The 23,232-nt window shown below is 36.2% G+C and overlaps 2 protein-coding genes across 3 annotated transcripts in view; both read right to left on the bottom strand.

The window, feature by feature from the left end:
- Positions 1–355: 355 nt before the first annotated feature.
- Positions 356–23,232, bottom strand: part of LOC108989214 (serine/threonine protein phosphatase 2A regulatory subunit B''beta) — a 32,997-nt gene continuing 10,120 nt past the window's right edge. For both annotated transcript variants that reach the window (XM_035695720.1, XM_035695719.1), the window contains exons 5-13: positions 22,577–22,682; positions 22,304–22,394; positions 18,598–18,739; positions 18,277–18,424; positions 17,958–18,067; positions 13,357–13,513; positions 11,936–12,061; positions 11,669–11,819; positions 356–841 (exon numbers count right to left, since the gene is read on the bottom strand). In XM_035695720.1, coding sequence (XP_035551613.1) covers positions 11,679–11,819; positions 11,936–12,061; positions 13,357–13,513; positions 17,958–18,067; positions 18,277–18,424; positions 18,598–18,739; positions 22,304–22,394; positions 22,577–22,682 — 1,021 coding nt within the window. In that variant the 3' untranslated portion in view covers positions 356–841; positions 11,669–11,678. The remainder of the gene's footprint in view (positions 842–11,668; positions 11,820–11,935; positions 12,062–13,356; positions 13,514–17,957; positions 18,068–18,276; positions 18,425–18,597; positions 18,740–22,303; positions 22,395–22,576; positions 22,683–23,232) is intronic.
- Positions 8,261–10,473, bottom strand: LOC108989210. The gene is made up of 5 exons (XM_035695848.1): positions 10,308–10,473; positions 9,459–9,603; positions 8,768–9,024; positions 8,411–8,673; positions 8,261–8,332 (listed from the first exon to the last, which is right to left on the bottom strand). Exons 1-5 carry the CDS (start codon positions 10,471–10,473, stop codon positions 8,261–8,263), a joined length of 903 nt encoding a protein of 300 aa, XP_035551741.1.

Genomic DNA, 23,232 nt, shown 5'->3' on the forward strand with positions numbered 1-23,232 from the left:
TGCGGAAAGGAATACACAAAATTGACCAGCTATTTATTTCATTGCGACTGTTTGTTTCACAACAGAGAAATTATGGACGCAACCTCTATAAATAAACATTTATATTTCCCAATCATGAAGTTTTGATTCCTAAAACTCTCAACAGATATAATTATACAACTACTGTCCATTTAACAGACAAATAGAATTACTTTCCCCGACACGGTCAAGCCGACACAAAAGTCATGACATACACCAGGAGAACAAAAAAAAAAAAAAAAGCAACCATGTTATTGGTTCATTTGCGAGTAGAAGACAGTTTATTCACAAACATAGGGTATTAACTAATGAAGAGATTGATGACACCCTATTCATGTCAAGGATGAAACAAACTAGAATCAAATTTATAAATGACCAGAATTTGAGCCAAAATGGCCGAAAGCACTGCCAGGACACACTACCATACAATTTGAAGTATTAAAAGAACGATCCACTAACTTAAAAAGGGATGATGACATAAATGATATCTTACAAAGATAATCGAAAAAGGAAAAATAATCAAATATTGTACTAAATGCTCCGAATTACTTCAATCTGGCATTATATACTCACCTCCGGGAGAGAGTTTGAATGATGTAAAGGGAGGTTCCTTTGTAACTCTCATTGTTTCTCATTTTAATGCAGAGGGATCTGAACAGTCACTTCGGCGCATCAAAAACCCATTCCACAAAGCCAAGCAAAGAATTTCTGCCTGATGTGGTCGATAGTATCTGCACAGCTCATTCAAGAGCTGATACATGAATTCAAGAGTGTCTTTGACAGATGGCCAATTTACAAGAACCCGGAGCGTCCTTGGCAAGACCTGTAGTGAGAAACAACAAATATAATATATTGAAGAGAAGACATTTAAATTGATGGAATTAAGATTCTCACCACTTTAAACTTCTACTGTTTGAATGAAAATATAAAAATTATAGCAGTAATTACGAAGTCAATAGCCATGTGGTGTTAAGATGTTTGTCCATAGCGGTGAGTTACAATGGCACTGAAAATCATTGCAGTGGTGGCAACAACAATGTTGGTAATAGTGTGGATGTAATGGTTATGGTGGTGGGACTGGTGGAGATGACGGCTGTGGTGATGATGATGATAACAGTAAAGATGGTAGCGGCATTGCAAAAGGTAGCGGTGTCAGTTTGGGAATGATGGTTTCGGTGGTATTAGGTAATCAATTTCACCAGCCCATAAATTTTGAGCTTATGATATGTTTGAAAGAAAAGTTTAAAATTTCACAGAAATCTCAAAGTAAATTCTTTATCAAACCAGATAAGAAAATTAACACTTGAAACTCATAGATCCCACCAATAAATGTACTGCACTATAAATCCCAAACATAACATCAAGGTGAATTTCTGACCAAGCATGCAAAGATAAGGGAACGAAAGAAGTGATAAGGCATAACTTGTTACGAGGGCCAAATGTCACCCCAATTCCTAAAATTTTAGGGTTAGGGCAGAGGTTTGAAGTATTAATCACACAGCCAGTGTTTCTTATTCAGGAATATACCATTAAGCCTCTCATAGTATATTGCCTTTCCACGGCCCTCTTTCCCAAGTTCTCTCCACCAAAACTCTTAAGAGGGAACCTCCTAAACTCTGCTGCAAGATAGGTAATGACTTCTCTTCCACACATCAAAACTTCCATGTCCTAAGCATTAGAAAATTCCCTATGTTACATCATGGAAGTTTGGGCCTAGAACTCACATCTTAGTGGCATTTCAGGGACATAGCTGCGTTGGGGAAGCCGAGGACTTCCTCCAACTCCACCTCAAGTTGGAAAAGGTGAGAAATCACCCAACTTCTAGAAGCACTAAGAATCTAGGTTGCTGCCAGCAACCTAGAAAGCACCTACAACCCTACCTTGCCTAGTATCGCATGTAGAATGGCTAATAAACGTGCATTACAAATTCCTATGTATTCAATGTGACACTATAGGCAGGACACAAACAAAACATTTGCTGTCAGGAGCCTGAGAGCATCACAGCAACATCACACAGCTAGTAAAGTCATAGATTTTCATGTTCGGATTGTCTAGAGATTAAGGGACACACTTAGCACATGCATTACACCCACTCACAGCATGTAAATTGTTTTCAAGTATGTTTTGTAACTCAGAAATCAGACTTTTTAAAAAGGTAGAAATTTTAGCATATAGAGCATAACTATGAACAAATATTCATCAAGCCATGATTCATTGCATATTTGACATATTACATTTAATATAGTCACTGTTATATGAGGCACATAGCATAAAGAGACCAGAGAAGGGAAGTTTTTGAAAACCGCATTGCATAACAAAATGTACATGCATGATTTTTTAAAGTTTGTCAAAATCTCTCTAAAACTTTAAAAAGGGGTTGCTGTTACAACCCCAAGTGGACCAAACAGCCACTGTTTTGACACTTGCATGCATTCTAACTTACCAAAAATCATGAGAGCGTAGACAGCATGTAGTGAAATTTAAGAGTAGGCATGCATGACCAAAGGTCAGTTTTGCTCAGTTTCACTAGGTAGACAGCAAGCAACACTAAAGAGTATAGGTACATACCTTAGTCAAATATTAAGAGTTTGAGTTGAGATTAATATAGGATATGTATTTAACTTAATAGGTGCTTGATTTACGTGCTAAATTGATTCTCAAAGCTAAGGAGATAAGGTAAGTGGCATGATCATAACCTTTATGAGTGCTGTAATTATTCTGTTTTTCATGAAAAAATGTTGTTTACCTATGATATGTATAGCCATATTCAATATTAGCGCCTTTTTATGAACCCTTGATGAACTATGACAATGTGCTTGCGGATGCAATTATGTATGATACACTGATTGGTTGTTTGTTTAGAATGGATGCTATATCATGAAAATTACTCTTATGCTGTGCTATGCTTATTGATTGCCAGAAGTGGATGCCTGTCATGATAAACATACTTATGTTAATATGCCATGTTTATGAACATACTTATGTTCATAACACCATGAACATCATGAAGACAGCATGTTCACATGCATTACGATAAGATAAGAAAGAAGTCATTTGAACGATAAGTGAGCTTTAATGCTTGGCCTTATGTTATGAGTCGATGTGCAAGTCACAGACCTAAGTGTGGGATACCATATGTTATGCTATGATTTACGAGGTCAACGACAATTGGACCAATGCACATATGTTATAATTGCCATTATGCAAGTGAGACAAGATTAATAAGTCATGCATATTTTAGATGCACAGAGTCAATCATTCACTCATCCATGTTACATGAATTGCCACGATCCTTAAATTCTGCATATGTTACTGTTGAATGATCCACATGCTATATGTATAAGTATGATTATGCATGAAAATATCAAAACAAAGCCTAAGGTCAAGTTAAATTATGTTTACAGTAAGATGTGCTATTTATTAAGTCTTCGACTCCCATTTTGTTTGTTTTTATGTTTTAATATCCTAGATGATGACGACATGGACATCGAGCAGGAGGGTCGAGTAGATTTATTTTTTCGCAGTCTTGGACTACACAAATAAGTGTTATTTCCACATAGGACTAGTTTACATTATTATGTTCTTGTTTTCATTTTATGAAACTTTGCTATGCCAAGCTATTTTTATGATTCAATAAATGAGGTTCTTCTATGATGTTGAATCTCTTTACCGGTGTAAAACATTCCTGGCTTGTGGGAAAGGGTGTTACAAGTCCATGGTTAGAAGTTCCCGCTAGCCTCATTAGGCAAAGTTCTAGATTGATTATCCGCTTGAGGAGTTCTAGAGTTCCCTGATGGATAATCACAACGGATTGGTGTTGTATGTGCAAGAAAAGCAAGGAGAGTGGATCATATACTTCTTCATTGCAAGGTTGCTGCGACCCTATGGTACAATTGTTTTGCTAGAGTTCCAGGCAAGTTGGAGGATTAAGTGGTAATTAGCAAATTTTAGCAATATGGAATATGGTCCCCACCTGTCTTTGGTGCTATTTTTGGAGGGAGAGGAATGCAAGAAGTTTTGAACATTGTGAGCGGTTCATGGAAGAGCTTAGAACTTTCATTTTCAACAGCTTATTCCATTGGTCTATTGTAATAGATTTCAATGGTTTGAATCTCCATGACTTCCTTGTATCCCTAGATAATCATGACTCGGTGTTGCTCTTGAATATGTCCGGTGTACTTGGGCTATGCTTATTTCAATCAATAAAATTTGTTTACTGATCAAAAAAAGATTTTAATGAAACGACATGCTTATATGTATAGGTGCATATTGATGTAATTGTAATTAAATTGCAGAAGGTGCATATTGCATAAGTCTCGAGATAAGTAATATGATCACACCCTTCATTATCACACGTTTTCTAAGTTATGTAAGCAATATGATCATGCCATTTGGACACACATATATTACAAAATTATGTGAGTAATTATGATCGTATCCTTCAAAATGCATATTTTTTATATGAAATCATGATCATATTACAAAAAAGCTCATTTCTCATGTCATGGTTTTTAAAGTATTATTATACGAAAAGCCTATTCATTGGCAGCCCCTTTTTACGTAGTCTATAATTATGAAAGTGTGTGAATGTGAAGGCTACATAAATGATTTTATTATAATTATAATTGAATGATCTGATTCATGATTGATGACGGATAAATGATAAATAATGAAGAATTATGGTACCAAAGGTTATGGGGCGGATGGCAACGCCAAGAGTGGCTCATTAGTGGTGCACCTAGCGATAACCATATGTTTTAACGGTTTAATGGGATCTCACTTGAGGCCTATGGGGTAATTGTTTGTGATAATGACGGATGAAGATTATGACAGATATAATGTGAAGGAATGAATGATTAGGAAGGTTTATGTTCTATGTTTATCTTTAATGCATTATGATTTTAAGAGAAAAGCCTACATTAATTATATTATTTTACTGCATGATGTATTGATTATTGAATATTCGACTTATTTATTTAAAGTTTTTAACCACCCAAGGTTATGGTCAACGTGAGAATGATACCACAAGATGGGACTTGGCTAAGGGAGAAAAGGCAGAGGCCTAGACAATTCATGTCTCATTTATTAATAAGTAATTTAATTAGCACATAATTTTGAATTATTTATAATAAGTGTTTCCGTTGACTCTCATTTAAATTTTAACAAAGTATGTTTTAACTTAAATTATGAAATCTTTATGCCCGACTCGTAAGTAATTTTCAAGGAAGTTAGTAGCATCTCGTTCCCTCTATTTTCCAAAACTAGCATTATTAAACCTAGAGGGAGAGGGTGTTACAATTTGTGTGTTCATATAGGAGTTTGTTTATGTGCATGATTACTGCATAAGGCTAAGAAGTAACTATGATCACACACCCCTTTTGTTAGTTGGCGGAAGCAAAATGTACTTTTTCTAAAATATAAGATATGTACATGTTTTAATAAATGATTATACGATGTATGACCTGTTCCTTGATAGCCCATGTTAAATGTACCCTTAATACATGAAAGTTATGATGAATGGGATCAAATTTGGAAGCATGATACAGCATGTGATGACTATACCTATTTATGCTTTATGTAATGTCAAGAATGAATGAAAAACAAGACATGATAAGACAAGACAAGTATGCAAGTACATGATTGAATGCATGACATGTAAAAATGATTATGGGCCACATGTATGACTATTATAATGGTACAGCAAGGCAAGGACAAATAGCAACGCAAGGAGAGGCTCATTGGTAGTGCACCTGGCAATGCTAATCCTCATGCAAGGATTCCTACATATGATCATGGGTGAAATCGTGATCATAAGGATCACTAACACTAACACAAAACATAAATGTGTACGGGTCAACATGAAAATGAACTAAATGTGTAGAATAAAATTCCAATCAAGCATGTCCTTTCCTAAAATGAAAGATCTATGTTGTTATAATGTTTATTGCGTGATGTGGTTACTTACGCCGAGTATTTGACTCAAGTTTGTTTTTATATGCCAACCTTTCAGATGAAAGAGAGTATGAGGATGAGTCTGTAGATCCACAAACAGTTCCCGGATACGAGACCAAGTCTTATAATTTTTATGACTTTTTTTTTATAATTAATAAGAAATTTTATTACCAAGAATAGGCACAGTCCAAGTACACAAGATGTATACAAAGGAAATACCTACTACACTCTAGAAAACAGGAAAACTAAAATAGAAACAGATTCAGTACATTATCATCATTCCTTACAAAAATCTTAGCCCACAAACTCAAAGTAGAAAAGAAAAAATTTCAAAGATCTTCAAAAGACCGGTCTGTCTTCAAAACATCTCTCATTCCTTTCCAGCCATAGAAACCACATTAAACACAAAGGAATCATTCTCTATCTGGAAGCTACACATTTCCTTACCTCAACATCATGCCAACATGCAAGAAGATCCACAATTTCCTTAGGCATCACCCAATATAAACCTGTCCGACCAATAACCTCATTCCACAAAGTCCTTGCCACCTCACAATGTAAAAAAAGATTATTTACAGATTCACCATCCTTCTTGCACATGACACACCAATCAGTTATACACAAACCCCATTTTCTAAGGTTAGCCGTGATCAATACTTTCCCTATAGCAACCACCCAACTGAAGAACGCCACCTTAGTAGGAACCTTCACCCTCCAAATGCTTTTCAATGGGAATACACAGCCAGAATGACAATTAAGCACCTTATAAAAAGAACTAACTGAAAACCTGGAATTTCAAGTATGGTCCCACAGTATCCTGTCCTCTCTTCCCTGCATCAATTTTGAATTGTAAATTCTTCCCAAAAAATCTGAAATAACATTCACTTCCCAGTCATTTACATCTCTAATAAAGTCAACATTCCATAGAATTTTATTATCCGTACATTAAAGATAATCTGCTACAGCAACATTTTTATCCCTTGCAATCCTGTAAAGAGATCAAAAATCTGATTTAAGAACTGATTCCCCACACCAAATTTCATTCCAAAAGAGAATTCTCTTCCCTTCCCCCACCTTAAATTTAATATGTTTAGGAAACTCCCCCCAACCTTTCCTAATAAACTTCCATAAACCCACCCCATACGCTCTTCTAACTTCATTAGAACACCAATCCCCCCACCCACTCCCATATTTAACAGCAACAACATTCTTCCATAAAGCATCTCTCTCTTCATGATATCTCCAAAGCCATTTTCCAAGAATTGCTTTATTAAACAACCTCAAATTTATCACCCCCAATCATCCACAAGAAACCGGTTGACAAACCTTATTCCAACTAACCAAATGAAACTTATTTTTCTCTCCTACTCCTCCCCATAAGAAATTAAGATAAATTTTTTCAATTCTACTAGCAACCCCAGCTGGCAAAGGGAAAAGTGAAAGAAAATATGTGGGAAGAATAAACAACGTACTCTCATAAAGTAATTCTTCCCCCTTTAGAAAAATATAACTTTTACCATCCAGACAACCTTCTCTCGATCTTCTCAATCACCTCATATCATATCAAAACAGATTTGTGAGAAGCACCCAAAGAAAGACCAAGATACTTCAATGGCAGTGAAGCAATCTTACACTCCAAAATATTAGCCAAATTTGAAATATTGCCTACGGCACCCACGGGTACAATTTCGAACTTGTTTAGGTTAATCCTGAGACCCGAGATAGCTTCAAAACATAACAACAAGGCTCTCAAAGTTCGAATATGCTCTTGGTTGGGCTCACTGAAAATCAAAGTGTCATCGGCAAAAAGAAGATGAGATAATTTAATGTTATTCCGTTCCTCATTTCCCACCTCAAAACCCGACAAATACCTTCCTTCAACTGCCACTTCCAACATTCTACTCAACGCATCCATGAAAATGATGAAAAGAAAAGGAGATAGCGCATCTCCTTGTCTCAAACCATGTGAACAATTAAAAAACCCAACCGGGGTGCCATTCACCAAAATGGAGAATCTCAACATCAAAATGCAATGTTGATCCACATACACCATTTCTCTCCAAAACCATATCTCCCAAGCAAATACAAGAGAAAATCCCAACTAACATGGTCATATGCTTTTTCCATGTCCAATTTAATCAAAATTCCAGATTCATTTGATTTAACTCTGCTGTTCACATACTCATTAGCAACTAAAACTGAGTCAAGAATCTGTCTACCTCTTACAAAGGCATTTTGAGATTTCGAAATAATATTTCCCAACACCACACTCATACGATTAGCTAACACCTTAGAGATTATCTTGTATACCCCCATTCACCAAACTAACAGGCTGAAAATCCCACATCTCCACAGCCTCTACCTTTTTGGGAATAAGTGCGATAAATTTAGCATTGAAACTTTTCTCAAATTTCATAAATGTATAAAATTCAAGAAAAACCTTCATAATATTATCCCGCACTATATCCCAACAAGATTGAAAGAAAGCCATTGAGAAACCATCCGGACCCGAACCCTTATCCCTAGCCATTCCTCTAACCACATCAAGAACTTCATCCTCTTCAAAAGCTCTCTCCAACCAATCTGCACTTGCCTCATCAATGGAGTCAAAAAACATTCCATCAAGCTTTGGTCTCCATGAGTATTCTTCGCTGAACAACTTCTCATAGAAATTGACAATGCGATCCTTAATGACCTCTTGATCTGAAATGATGTTTTCACCATCATGAAGAACCTCAATAGCATTATTTCTTCAATGAAAGTTTGCCATACGGTGAAAACATTTCGTGCACGTCACCTTCCTTTAGCCAAAGGACCCGGGATTTCTGTCTCCAAGAGATTTCCTCCATTAAAATGATCTTCTCTAATTCATCCACAATCACTTTTTTTCTCTCCAATTCCTCGCCGGAAATGTCACCCAGCAGCTCCCTTTCCTCCAAACTCTGCAAATACTGCATCAAAAGTTTCCTTTTATTTTTCGTGTTCACAAACTCCTCAACATTCCACTTCTTCAAATCTGCTTTTAATACTTTAAGTTTACCCGCCAGTACAAAGCTCGGAGTACCAAAAAAAGAATACGAAGACCAACATGACCTCACCCTATCCACAAAACCCTCAGCCTCCAACCACGTATTTTCAAATTTAAAATACCTTAGCCCTCTTAGGCCCCGTTTGGATACAAAAACGGTTTTATTTCATCTAATCTCATCATTACAACTTATCCAAATTCTCACACAAAATATAATAAACAATTCAACTTTTTCAAATCCCAAAACAATAATAATATTAAAAAATAATATTCTAAAATATTTTATTCAACTTTCATCTTTCTATCTTTTTTTTTTTATACAAGTAAAAATATTATATATATCAAAAAGGAACTGTCAACTTTCATCTAAAACCATCTCATTCCACCTCACTATCCAAACGGGGCCTTAAAGGGACTTTCCAGCATAATAGGATAATGGTCATAACACATTCTCGGTAACCTTTTCTGCCTCAAATCAGGAAAACGAACCTCCCAAGAAGCTGAAACCAGAAATCTGTCCAGCTTAGACCATGCCCTTCCATTGGACCACGTAAAATCCCTACCAACCATCAGTAAATCGATCAAACCAAGCTCAAAAATCAGATCTGAAAAAACATTCATGGCATGAGAGAAATAATTATCCCCCATTCACTCACTAGGGTACCATGTAATATTAAAATCCCCTCCAAAACACCAAGGAACATCCCAACAGCAGCAAACACCCGCCATTTCATCCCACAAAATACTCCTACTATTATCCACGTTAAGACCATAAATCCCCGCAAAAAACCATTCAAATTCATCATCCACACTTTTGAATCGGCAAGCAACCATAAACTCTCCCACATAATGATCTACCATCTCCACTAACCTTCTATCCCACATAACAATAATACCACCCGAAGCCCCTTTCAAAACTAATTCAACCCATCCCACACATTGACAGCTCCATAAACTGTTCACAATTGTTTGATTAACCAACTTCAGCTTGGTTTCTTGGAAACAAATAACATCAGCACTCCACTTTCGAAGCATATTCTTTACCCAAAGACGTTTTCTATAGTCATTCAGCCCCCTTACATTCCAAGAGATGATTGTTGGTTTCATTGATGACTATAAACAACCCTCTCCTTGTCTTTATCTCTAAAGGCACTTCCTCCCTTTGAATTATAATTAACGGAGCATGATAACCTCTTCAATTCCCTCTCCTTCTTTAGAGCGGATCTAGCCAAAGAAGGTTGACCAGCCTCTATAGCTATTAGAAGTGCTCGAAATTGTTCCTCGAATCAGACACAAGAGATTCCCACACAATCCTTTATTTCATCCACTTTCCTCATCACCTGATCAGATGAAGAATTGGGCCAATCAATTTCAGGAAGAATAGAACACAACGGATCAGGGTCAATTTCTTCATCAGACACCCTCAACTCTCCTGACTCACTTGACTCTACTTCCTTCTCCCCTCCAAGAACCATCTATGTCTCAGAGTTAAACCTCTAGGTGCAAGGGTCCCTAGAGACAAACTCCTCAATGGACTCAGAGACATTACCACTCAATCCCGCATCTCCCTCCACCACTTCCAACCCCTCTGAAACCCTCTCAGTGCCTCCAAAACATAGCTCATTAGGAGCTTGTAACGACTGCGAAGAGAACCTTCCAACCCCGAGAAGAGAATCTCCCATCAGAACCTCAGGCTCGGAGGAAGACAACAAACTTCCCCAACAGAACTCACAATTTTTATGACTTTATTAGAAATTTAATTAATTTTTTTGTAATTATTAATAGTTTTATGATTAAACACAGGACTATGGTTTTCCAATAAGTACTACTGATGATTTTCATTCATGAACTTTGAATTAAACTTTTTTTTTATATTTATAGAATCTTTTATACCTGCCTCATGTATGTTTATGTTGGTGACATTCCTAACCTTATGGGAAAGTTCTGTTACAGCAAAACTCCGAAATTCCATCTCCACTTAACTTTCATCTGTCCAGCTTTAAGTGCAGGGAAAGTAGTGAACACGTTGGAGAGCAATCAGTGACACACTAGCAGTGATTACACTCAAAATTTACTTAAAGTCAGCAGTATTACATGCCATTTAATCACTAGTTTTGGAGAATAAGCTATATGTTATATTCTTTTCCAAATTAGAACATGAGATAAGAAATGTATAAGATTTCCATACTTTATTCGTGTGGGATTCTGTCATTTTCCTCAGTGGGACTAGTTTCCATGATTTTCTTGTATCCATTTCTAGATACTCAATTGTAACTAGCTGTTCTCTATGTAAACTTCCTTTGTACTTGCTTTGGCTATTTAATCAGCCAAAAAAATATTATTTTGCCTGTCCAAAAAAGAAATGCATAATACTTTTCCTAGCTAAAAATCTTGCATTTCCCTGCTATTAAGAGTCCATGCCACGTACAAAAGCTAACTCATCCAATAAGGCACACGCAGACATGTATATATTCTTGGCAAGAATAAATTTATTTAAAATTACCAAACTTGACACTGCTGAAATAATCTTAGTTTCAAAACTTAAACTGATATATACAAACCTTAAATAAATATATCTATATATATATATATATATATATTAAAAACGAAATGACGGAAGAAAGAAAGAAAACAATACGAACTATAATCACAGAAACTGAAGTAGCCTACCTAACTTAACTCAGAAAGGAGCCTCAAGTGATTCATCCCAAACTTCTGCACTCCCATTAGAAGCATCTTCAACATCTTCCTCCATCGAAAGTCTAATATATTCTCTATGCGCAAAGCGATCCCATTCTGTCAATGTTGGATTCTCACGTTCCTGCTCAAAACACAACGTTATTCTGTCACCAACAATGGCAAGCAGCAGTGTACCACTTTTTTTCTTCTTCTAATGTGTCATCAAACAGAATTAAGAAATAGAAGCATTTCAAGTACCTGGCGAATGAGAAATGGATCACGAGTTTCAAAGGCCATAAACTTATTAAGGTTAAAAAGAATATTAAATACACTTCCTGAGAGTTTACATCCTTTCAGGTCACGCAGTGTGATATAGCTCTCATTCTGCAAGCACAAAAACTCGGAGTAAAAACCAGCAAAATAATCTCTAGTTGCTGATGTCTTGGTAACAATATTCAAGAAACATTCGCTACAAATAGCTAAATGAGATCACGATAAGCATTATTATCAAAGGACCAGTTTCTCCTACTAAATTTGTTTCTAGACTTGGAAAGTAAACTGTGTTTCTACACTTCTTTTTTGGTCCAAAAGGAAAGAAATGAAAATGGAAGGGATAATTACAAAAGACCCCAACAAAATATTATTCAGTCTCAAAAACACCTTCAAACTATGATTCATAACAACTAATCTCCAAAACAAACACCATTTGTTACAAGTTGCCCTTTGGGCCAGGTTGAGGCATCAAATGGGGGTAAAATGAGGAAATTACTCCCATATACAATATAAACTAACTCAAGAAAAAATCTTTTGAAAAAAAATAAAAGTATAAGATATCAGTGGCCCACCTTAAGAGCCATGGTCCTTGCTCCCATGGTCACCAACCTCTTAGTGGAGAACAATTAAGCTCCCACTTTGAATTGGAGGAAACTTCGAAATAAAATGTGATAACCCGTACTGTCTACTAACTAATATGTATAGGTTGTGTATAGGATCCCACATTGCTTGGGGGGGAGAAGTTCTTGCTCTTTGTCATAGTTCTAATGGGCTCTAATTGTATCATTGATTAGTCATTTTGGTGTAAAGACCCATATGAGGCTTGGGCATTCACTTGAGGAACTACAAATGGTATCATAGTCTATCTCAACCAGAAGTGTAGGACTTGATTCGTGCCACCTACGATGGACTGGCCCGATGAGGATGTCAGGAATCTAAGGGGGAGAGATTGTGATACCATACTGTCTACTAACTGATATGTGTACGTGGTACATGGGATCTCGCATTGCTTGAGAGAAAGAAGTTCTTACTCTTTATAACGGTTCCAATGGGCTCCAATTATACCATTAACTAGTCCTTTTGGAATAAAAGCCCAAGCGCTTTCATTTGGGGTGGTACAAAAAATGTTCAATTTAGGGGTGAGATGTTACGAGTTATGGTTTGAAAGTCTATTTAAGATGAGGGTTGTAGTTTGAGTTCTATTTATTTATTCTTTTTGGAATTTACCCAAAAACAGAGAAAAAAATGTTTTCTGGACGTCCAACATCACTTCACTTACAAAAAGCTTTAGTTACCAATTAGTGCTCTAGTATATATGATATATCAATTATCATTAGCAGTAACTTTTATTGAAAAATAAAGTCAGTGAAAACAAAACAGCCAGAAGCGTAAAAGAGAAGGTGAACCTCAGGTCCAATCATGTCAATTATTTGGCACAATATATCCTCAAAGAGCACGGGCTCTTGGGCCATGCATTCCATTCGATGCAACTGCTCCTCATAAAAGAATTGCAATTCGTTCCGTGTAAGAATCCCATTTCCATCCAGATCAATGCATTTGAACCTGAAAAGACAGTGTAGTGTCAAAACTAGAGCACTGCTAATTGCACAAATAGTCTTTATGGATATCAAAGGATCTCAGAATAAAGTCACCCATGGCAGACATGTCTTATATATGAATTAATGACAAGTTCAGAAAGAAATGAATTCAATCTCTAATATGTATTACTTCTAGTTCAGTTTAGACGAACATAAAATATGGAATATGTTCATGACAAGATAAAGACGGGTTTTATAATATTGGGAGGCTGCAGGAAGTTGTGGATCTGCGCTACCTCTTTTTTATTTTTCTGCTCTTCAAAGTTTTAAAATTATTTTAGTTGTTTCAATGGTGTGTCATTTTCATCATTTCACCTCTGAATAGGCTTGTAAGGAATCAGTAAAATCGAATTGACCAGTTTTTCACTGTTTGGTTTGGTTTTCTATGCATCTCAGTTGGTTTTGTTTTGGTATACCTTTTCCATTTTTCAGTTTGGTTTTGAGGTTTGAATTTTGCACCCTGAAACCAACCAAACCAACAAAAACATAATTTTTTATCTAATAAATATTGCATAAATAAAAATTATATTTACTAGTGTAAGCGTATGAATCTTCATACTTGAGACTATAAAAGGTAATCTAGTTATTTGTGAAAGTGTTTTTGTTCAGTCAGTTATTTGTGAAAGTTATGATCCATGTATATTGAGGATTTAAAAAAAGCTATGCGCTTGTGAAATTTCTTGAACTTTTTTAACAAGCATACAATTCACAGGGGTAAGAATATAAAGTGCATTTATTTTTGTTCTGGAGCTAGTTATAATTCAAGATGCAATTAAGACAGAGTGTGAAGAAGGGGTTGTGTCGAGAAAAATGGTAACAAGTGTGAAAGATAAATTTGAAAAGTATTGATGGTGGCAGAAGATAATGAAAGGGAGACAGTCCTAACTAAGTCAGAACACAAGAACCTCTGTCTACATTATAAGACAAGCTACCCATTCCATCTATCGTATCCGTCGACTCTATATCAATAAAATATCTTTATTTTTTTATAAGATAGAATATCAATAAAATATCTTCTTATAAAAAAAATCTATCATATCCGTCGAGTCTGTCCGATTTATTCGTATCTATAGAGAATGCAAGAGACTTTGCAAATAGAATTGAATATGCTGTTGTATATTGAGTTGGTTCTTGATCCTTGATACGAGTTGTGAAACCTTGAATTTTGTTAGGAAACATGGTATACTAATGATGTTATCAAGGTTATAGTGTTGACTAATAAAGTTAAATATGCTTTGACTCGCTTATATAATGTGAATTTGAAGAGGAAGAATAGGGCTGTTTTATGCACAAGAGCGAAATACAAGTCAATCGAATGAGGAAATAAGTAAAAATACGATTCAAATAGAGGATAGGAGGAATTGCGGTTGGCTCAATTTAAGAAACATTTAGAGCTGGGAAATTCTTTGGAAAGGAAAACAAAAGTGGATAAATCTTGGCTAGGAATTGTGAGGAAGACGAGGGGATGTTTGACATATTAGTTTAGTGGAACGCAACTCTGTGAGATAAGCATGCTTTCAAAAGTTGCACGAAATGATTTTGCAATTCCGGTATCTACAGTGCCTTCTAAATCTGCATTTAGCATGACATGCTGCATTCTTTATCCTTTCAGTAGTAGCTTATCTATAAAAGAAAATTGCAAATGCAACCGCCAAAGCAATTGCAAATGCAGTAAAACAATTGCAATTGCAACCACCAAAGCGAAGGTCCAGCCGTCCAAAGTATATAAAAGAAAATTACAGAACAACTACATACCAACTACTTTGCCAAAATAAAATAAATTAAAATCGCATATTGTCAAATACCAAGTAAACCAAGCACACATGATTTAACCAAAGCATAGCCAAAAACATGTTAAATTAGTAAATAAAATATTAATTAACTTAATATTAATATTCATACATAAGAGTAAGTTTATATCAAGGAAGCATAAATAATAAGATTAAAATTCCATGCTATGATTTTTATATTTATGATATGTATAATATATATATATATATTCTATAGTATATAATAATTCTATACATATATATATAATTATGTATAATTTGGTTTGGTTTGGTTTGGTTCACAAAACATGGGAACTGGAGACTGAACCAAATTCCAAGAAAAACCGGCTCAGTGAACTAATAAAACTAACTGAACTGATCGGTTTGGACGGTTCGTCAGTTCTTTCTTTCACCCCTATGCATAAGAGCTGGTTCGAAAATGAAATCAGAGAATTCCAGCATAGAGCGATTAATGTGAGATTCAGAAAACGAATGACACTCAAATCACCACCTATGGGCCATGGTATATCCCGCCAACTATGAAGCCCAGCCAACTCTTCCCACAGTAACCTTTCAGAGTCAATATTTGGGCCATATACACCTACAAATGCCCACAATAATCCATATTATATGTTCTTAAATGACCAAGAGACGGCGAACTCTCCCACACACTCATCCAATCTCTCCACCACCCTTTTGTCATACATAACTAAAACATCCCTAGATGTCCATTTTGACGGCAGGTAAGACCAACCAACATGTTGACATCTCCACAAACTCCGAACAAATCCTCTTGTGATAAATTTCAGCTTTGTCTCTTGCAAACAAACTACATCTACCTTTCATTGACAAAGTAAGTTTCTAATTTGGAGCCGCTTGACAGTATTGTAACTCGTTCAACCCCTTACATTCCATGCTATTATTTTTTGTTTCATAAAGAGACCACCTTTGCCCTTCCATTGGATCGTCCCTGGCTAGAGCTCCTCTCTCCTACATCATCATTCATTGCCCAAGTAAGCCTCTTTAGTTCTCTTATTTTTTGGCCGAATGGAGAATAGGCTAAGATATTGGATGGGAATATCCTGCCTTGATGGCAATGAGTAAAGCCCTTTTTACCCCTACTCCTTAAACCGTAACACTCGTCCCTACCGATCTTCCCTATTTACCCCTACTCCTTAGCTGCATCACTGATGCATGGCCCACTCCCCCCATCGCCACCTCCAGCTTCCATCCCTTCTGGCTCATGCTTCGTGGATGCACCATCCATCACCGCCTCTGCATACTTCGACTTAACCTGTTTCCCCTTGTTTAACATTGTGCCTGAGGTAGTGATAAGTAGAGGCAAGGCTTGAGTCTCATGCTTGCCTTTGTTTAAGGCCTTGCCAATCAAGATAGTATGCACAGACAGCGTTTGTGTTAGCTCCACTGCGAAGCTTTTCCACCCTCTTCCCTCCATTCCTTCCAATATAACTATAAGGCCTTGTCGCCCACCTCACCGTATTCTGTCAAGTCCAGATAACGTCCATAAGCATTAGACCACTGTTGTGCAAAATATGCTTTGCTGTCCTCACGATATGTTTTGCAGAAGTCTTATTCTCCACTAATTATGAGCATTTTTACATTGTATGTGCGAAGCAGCATGCACTATGACAGCATAGCACCATTTCCTTCTTAGCCTTCCTACTCTCGATAAGGTGTATGAACTTTGCACTCTCCAACGATAAATCAACCACCTTTGTTTTTTTATGAACCCCATCTTGTATGGCTAATAATAGCGTAATAATCAACAACTAACTGTTGAACTAATCCCGGCAAAAAGTCACCTAGAAGAAATCACTGGCCCACTATCATCGGGAGAGAATGACGAAAAAGAGGAGAAAGAGAACTAAATAAAAACATATATGAGATCTACCATAAACTATGACCTTTTTGCTATGTGCATTCCAAACTTCCAATTTTGATACATTGCATTCTCAAATTATGAAAAAGGTAGTAATGTGCACCTTCAATAAATACCTAGCCATTAAGATGGTGCCATCTGGCCTATTGTTTTAGCTCATCTTAAAGACTGATCTTAACCAAAGGTGCACATGGTAACTTTTAGGTAGTTTGAGGATCCAAGATGTCAAATTCAATAGTTTAGATTGGACATTAAAAAAGTGTAGTAGTTTTTTTTTTTTGTTGGGTTTGATTTAGTATAGATACAAAAATACAACTTTAACAAAGTTTGGGTGTGCAAAGTACAATCAACCCAAAAGAAAGGAAAAAAATTTAAATAATTCAACTTCAAACAGCTAGCATGAGTTTTTAAGGCTTTTTAAAACCTTTAACACCAAATTTTAATTTAACTATTTGGAAATCAATATAACATGTGAAACTTTGCAATAACATGTTTGTTCAGAGGCCTTTCTTCATTTTGCAAGAATTTCATCCAAGTTTTCATTTCACCAGCACTTCTAAACATTTCGTATATGATTAAAATCATACATCTCTTTCTCCCATCCCTAATAATTTACTGAACCATCCAAAGGATATATCTCATTTCATAACCCTTCCTCCCTATTGAGTACTGATAAACATATCAAAAGTATGAGAAGTAACGAAAGTGATATATAACACAAATACGATGTCCAGTCATACCAATACTCAAGACTAGGTTCAGATGATTTATCCTCCTCTGACAGTATGAAGTACACAAAATCTTCATACCCCATCTTTCCCTCAACCTTACTAGTGAACTTCCTTGCAACCTGAGCAGATATTAAAGAATAGCAAGTGAGTGTTCATATCATCAATATACACACACAGAATATCGAGAGATTAAGAGAGAGAGAGAGAGAGTAATCGGATAGATAATATAAAAGAGAGAGAAATAGTAATTAGAATCCTTCAATGGAAGAAATTTCTTCCACTGAACAGCAGGTAAACTGATCTAAAGCAACGCCCAACTGACACAAACCTGAGAAAATATTCTATCAACAATCCGGTAGGTAAGCGCATGGTTACCATATCTGATAAGGTTCTCTTTGTCGATCAAAAAATCATGATCCGTATCCAGCTCCCAAAACTTGCAGTATATAACATAAAAATGTTCATAAGAGAAGTACCTGAGAAGTGTGATATAAAGAAAGGGTAAAAGTGTTAAAATTTTGATACTAGATATTTTTCACTAAGCACGGTTCCTAAAACAAATTCTTGATTGTGTTACTTGTAATAAACATCAGTTCCCTATTTAACCACCATTTATCTTTTATTTGAAGGTGACCTTCATTTGCTATACCTCAATACTTTGTTGATGTCCTCTTCTTCGTCTGCATGTTGCATTGCGTCAATTAAGTTACCACGTTTCAGCTCCCGGAGGCTAAGATGACCATTCCCAGCTCTATTTATGTAGTAAAATATTCTGTATATTACAGTTTCAGCTGTCCCAATGCAATAATATTTTAAGTTACCAAGTTGCAACAGATAAGTAACAATTCCATCTTTTGACACGCATAAGGAACATAAGGGCGTACCAAAAGATGAGTGGTTATGGTCCATATCAATTACAAGCTAATTATAAATCAACAGCTAAACCATGAATCAAGGAAAAATATATCAGAAAGTGGTGCACATACTTCTTTTATGAAGCAGAAGTACAACAAATTCAAGAGTAGTCTCTGGTTCAAAATCAGCATTTACAATGTATAATATTGTACACGAAGCTACATTAATTTGTACTACGTATAAGAGAACATATAATAAAGCTAATATCTACATAAAATAAATAGCCATAATTTCTTGGGGAAGTTCTACATAATATAGCCATTTTCAGACCACCAGGTAAAATTGAGTAATGTCAAGACAGGTAGTGGACCTAAACATTGTTGGATCGGTTGGTTTGGCAGCCATCATAGAAAACTTTGTGAAAGATGGTCCCAATTTGCATAGTGTGGTGCATTTGCTGGAAGAGGAAGGCTCACAGCTTGAAGAATGGCAAGAAGGATGTCAGGAGCTGAAGTATTTCTTCTTCAGATCCTTTTTATCTTTGGATGACAGCAATCATGAATCTCTCCAGTTTTACCTGGTCTTTATTTATTACTCTCTCCACATAGGTGATTCTGTATGTATATTTCTGGTGTACTTGGTTGCACCTTTTGCTCATTAATAATATTATACTGTAAAAAAATTGTCTTCTCAAATTATCATTCTAGGTAGAAATGGCAGTACCTGTCTTGCCCACGACAGTCATTAACCTCAAATATGTAGCTATACTGCAGATCAAAGAAAACCTAAGTAGAGTTCCTTTTTTTTATAAGTAAAACCTAAGTAGAGTTCTTATGCTCTCTTCTGCAGTAAGCCCACTCAATTTCAATCAGCTTATAAGAATCCACATCCGAACTAATCAAAGGAGAACCTCCTAATAGTTTACATTAGTTCCTGATCAGCAATATAATTGACCGTGGTCTCCTTTATAATCGCCACAAGTAGTTGTTAGGCACCATAGATCAGGTCCAAACTCAACTGAAACCCAAACAACGTATAATTTGATCACCATGAAAAGGATAATCAATCCACGTTCAGCTTCTAGGATACAACTAGCTCAGAACTATATTTAAAAAAAAAATAAAAAGAAAAAAAAACTAGCTTAGAACGCAATTTCTTTTAATGGCACCAGGTGTCCAAGAACAAAGTTCCAACTAATCCCGGGAGTGCACAGGTGATGCAGGAGAATTCGAGTCCGATATGCTCGGCTAACAAGTGCGACGTTAATAGCACTAGACTACCTCGAGAAGGGAGATTAGTGCAAAACCGACTGAAAGAGATTAGCATTCCTCGATTGGGCAAGGAACAGCATTCCTCGGTTAGCTTGCGCACATGCCAGTATAATGGCCATAACTTTAGCTACGGGTGTCAGAATCTCGCATGACCCCCAATCCGGAAAGCTCTATTCAGCACACACGTCGTAGTCACCACGCTACACCTGGTGGTTCCCGTTTCGAGCCCAAAATCAGTTTTGTTTCCCTTCTGAATCGTCATTTTTAAGTTATTTTTCTATTATGATAATGTCTAGTTTGAGGACTGATTGTATATTGGATTTTCAGCTAGATTTTAGCAAGATACTTATTTTATCCCTATTTTATTATTTGGTCATAATTGTAATTTTGCCTCTTTTCCTTAGCTATATAAGCCCAGCTTGTGGGCTTCAGAAAGAAAATTCATTTTTTATGAAGAAACCCTAATCTCAAAGTTTTCTTTCTGTTTGCGTTTTTCTCAATCTTAATCTCAATCTCAATCTCTAGCTTCTGTTGTTTAGCTAGCCGCCAAAATAGTTCTTATTCTGCATCCGGCGTTAGTGGGCACCAGAGCTTTAGCAATTTCTTAGGATGATTTATCATCAGTTTTCATGGATGGTGGTAGAGGTCTTGGTCGGCGTGGGCAGGTTTCGATTGAGAAAGTCCCTCACAACGATCATAGCGTACAAGACGCGATGATTGCAGATTTGCAAAGGCAAATAGCAGAATTATCCCAGCGTCTAGAGGCACAAAACCAGGAGGGTTAAACGTATTTTGCTAGTGATTAAGAAGCTGCAGTGGCTAACTCCTTTATTTTGTTAAACAGTAATCTCCAATGGAATGTACATTTCATTAGAGATGTGCATGACTGAGAAGGGAACAGTGTTTCTGATTTTTTTGGAAGATTATACCACATGAAGATTGTGCAAGGAAGGGAAGACAGTTTGCAGTTGATACATGCTGGAAATTCTAGAGTTTCAGTTAGCTCCTTTTATAAGGCGTTAACTTGTCATTGTGCCAACAAATTCCCTTGGAAGAGCATCTGGAGATCTAAGGTGCCTAGTAAGGTTGCATTTTTTTCTTGGTTAGCGTCTCTTGGAAAAATCTTGACCACGGATAATTTGAGAAAGCGTGGTTTTTTTGTTGCGGATTGGTGCTTCTTGTGCAAAAAAGATGGTGAATCTATTGACCATTTATTTCTACATTTTGAGGTGGCTAAGATTTTGTGGGATGAGATTTTTGGTAGGACAGGTATTGCTTGGGTGATGCCCAAGCAAGTGGTAGATCTTTTAGCATGTTGGAAAGTATTTAAGGGTAGCCATCATATTGTTGTGATATGGAAGATGATTCCTTCATGTTTAAGATAGGTTTGGCAAGTGGGATGAGATACAAAATTCTCATATCATCTCATCATTACAATTTTTTCAAATTTCAACACAAAATATAATAAACAATTTAACTTTTTCAAATCTCAATTCAACTTTTTCAAATTCCAAAACAATAATAATAATAATAATAAATATTTTAAACTTTCATCTAAAACCAAAAATTCTCATCTCACTATCCAAACATATCCTTAATGTGGTGCTTATGGTTGGAAAGGAATGGGCGATGCTTTGAAGATAGAGAACACTCAAGGGGAGAACTTAGAGAGTTTTTCTTTAGTACTTTGTGTACTTGGGCTAAGTTTCTTGTATTGAATGGAGATAACCTTCATGATTTGCTCTTAGCCTACTCTAGTTCTTAACTTGTATTTAGGTGTTTTCTCTTATATACTTCTTGTGTACTTGGGCTATGCCTATTTACTTATCAATAAAATCTCTTATTACTTATAAAAAAAAAAAAGTTTAATTTAGCTTTTGTTTGAGTAGGAGAGAAAGAAGGGTGTTGATGCAGATAGCAATCTTCATTTATGTGCCACGTTCAAGTTCCAATATGAATATAAATTATACAAGCATCCTTGGAGAGGAAATATGCCGAACCCAAATCCATCCAATTAGTAAAATAGACATAGGGTTTGAAGATTCAGTAGATTGAGTTCCTTCAATCCAAAAGAAATCAAAGGAACCAAAACAATAGCATGCACCCAATGGCCAACACATCGTAAAGAAGGGATGAAACCTTTCTTTAAAAAATGAAAAAAAAGAAGAAGAAAATAAATCTTTGCTAGCCACAAAACATGTAGAGCAAATTAACAAGTTGAGAACAAACCATATCTTTCTTGAAACTCTGGTGTGCTCTGCAAGAACTCCAACCCTGGATGAGCTGCCAAAAGTTCTCGAAGCACGGGTTTGAAGTCATCCTGTTGCAAGTAGGACATTCTCAACATAATAGAGAAATAGAGATTGACATAGCAAGTAACTTTGACAATCAATTAATACCACACATTGAATTCAATGAATGTGACCTAGGCTGCAAAGATATCTCACATTTTGAGCAAAATAATAAGGAGAAGAACTAGAGATATAAAACAAAACAAAATACCTGGGTAAGAAATTTAGCATCCGGTTGCTTCAAAATAGTATATATTTGGGTTGCTATATCCATTGTCAGCATGTTTCCATTTACCCAATAATTGAGAAATGCATCCCTACAAAACATGTTAAAAAATTAAGCAAACATTTTTTTTGATAAGTAAACGATTGTAATAATATAATAGGCATATTTCAAGTACACAAGATGGTATACAAAAGATAGCACCTATCTAGGAAGAAACAGAGGCTACAACAAAGTCATGAACATCACGGCCATTAAAATCTACAGCTAAGGCACATAGAAATAGAGTTCTAATAAAAAGAGATCTAAGTTCCTCTATCATGCGCTCATTGTCTTCGAATGTCCAATCATTTCGATCCTGCCACAAACACCATAGAATACAGATAGGAACCATCTTCCACACAGCTTTGATTTGTGGGACCTCCCAACACTGTCACTGAGGCGGGCATAACCCAAGCTAAGTCTAATATGTGAAAAACTTCATCCCATAGCACTCTAGCAAGCTCACAATGCAATAAGAGATGATCGACGGTTGGCCAACTCCCATTTGTTGATGTCCTGTTCGGAGTTTGAAAAACAGGAGAAATTTGAAGTCAACCCAAGTCAGTGGGTAGCAGGGCACTTAGAGATATGCATAGGGATCT

Source organism: Juglans regia, chromosome 11, assembly GCF_001411555.2.
Source record: "Juglans regia cultivar Chandler chromosome 11, Walnut 2.0, whole genome shotgun sequence".
NCBI lineage: Eukaryota > Viridiplantae > Streptophyta > Magnoliopsida > Fagales > Juglandaceae > Juglans > Juglans regia.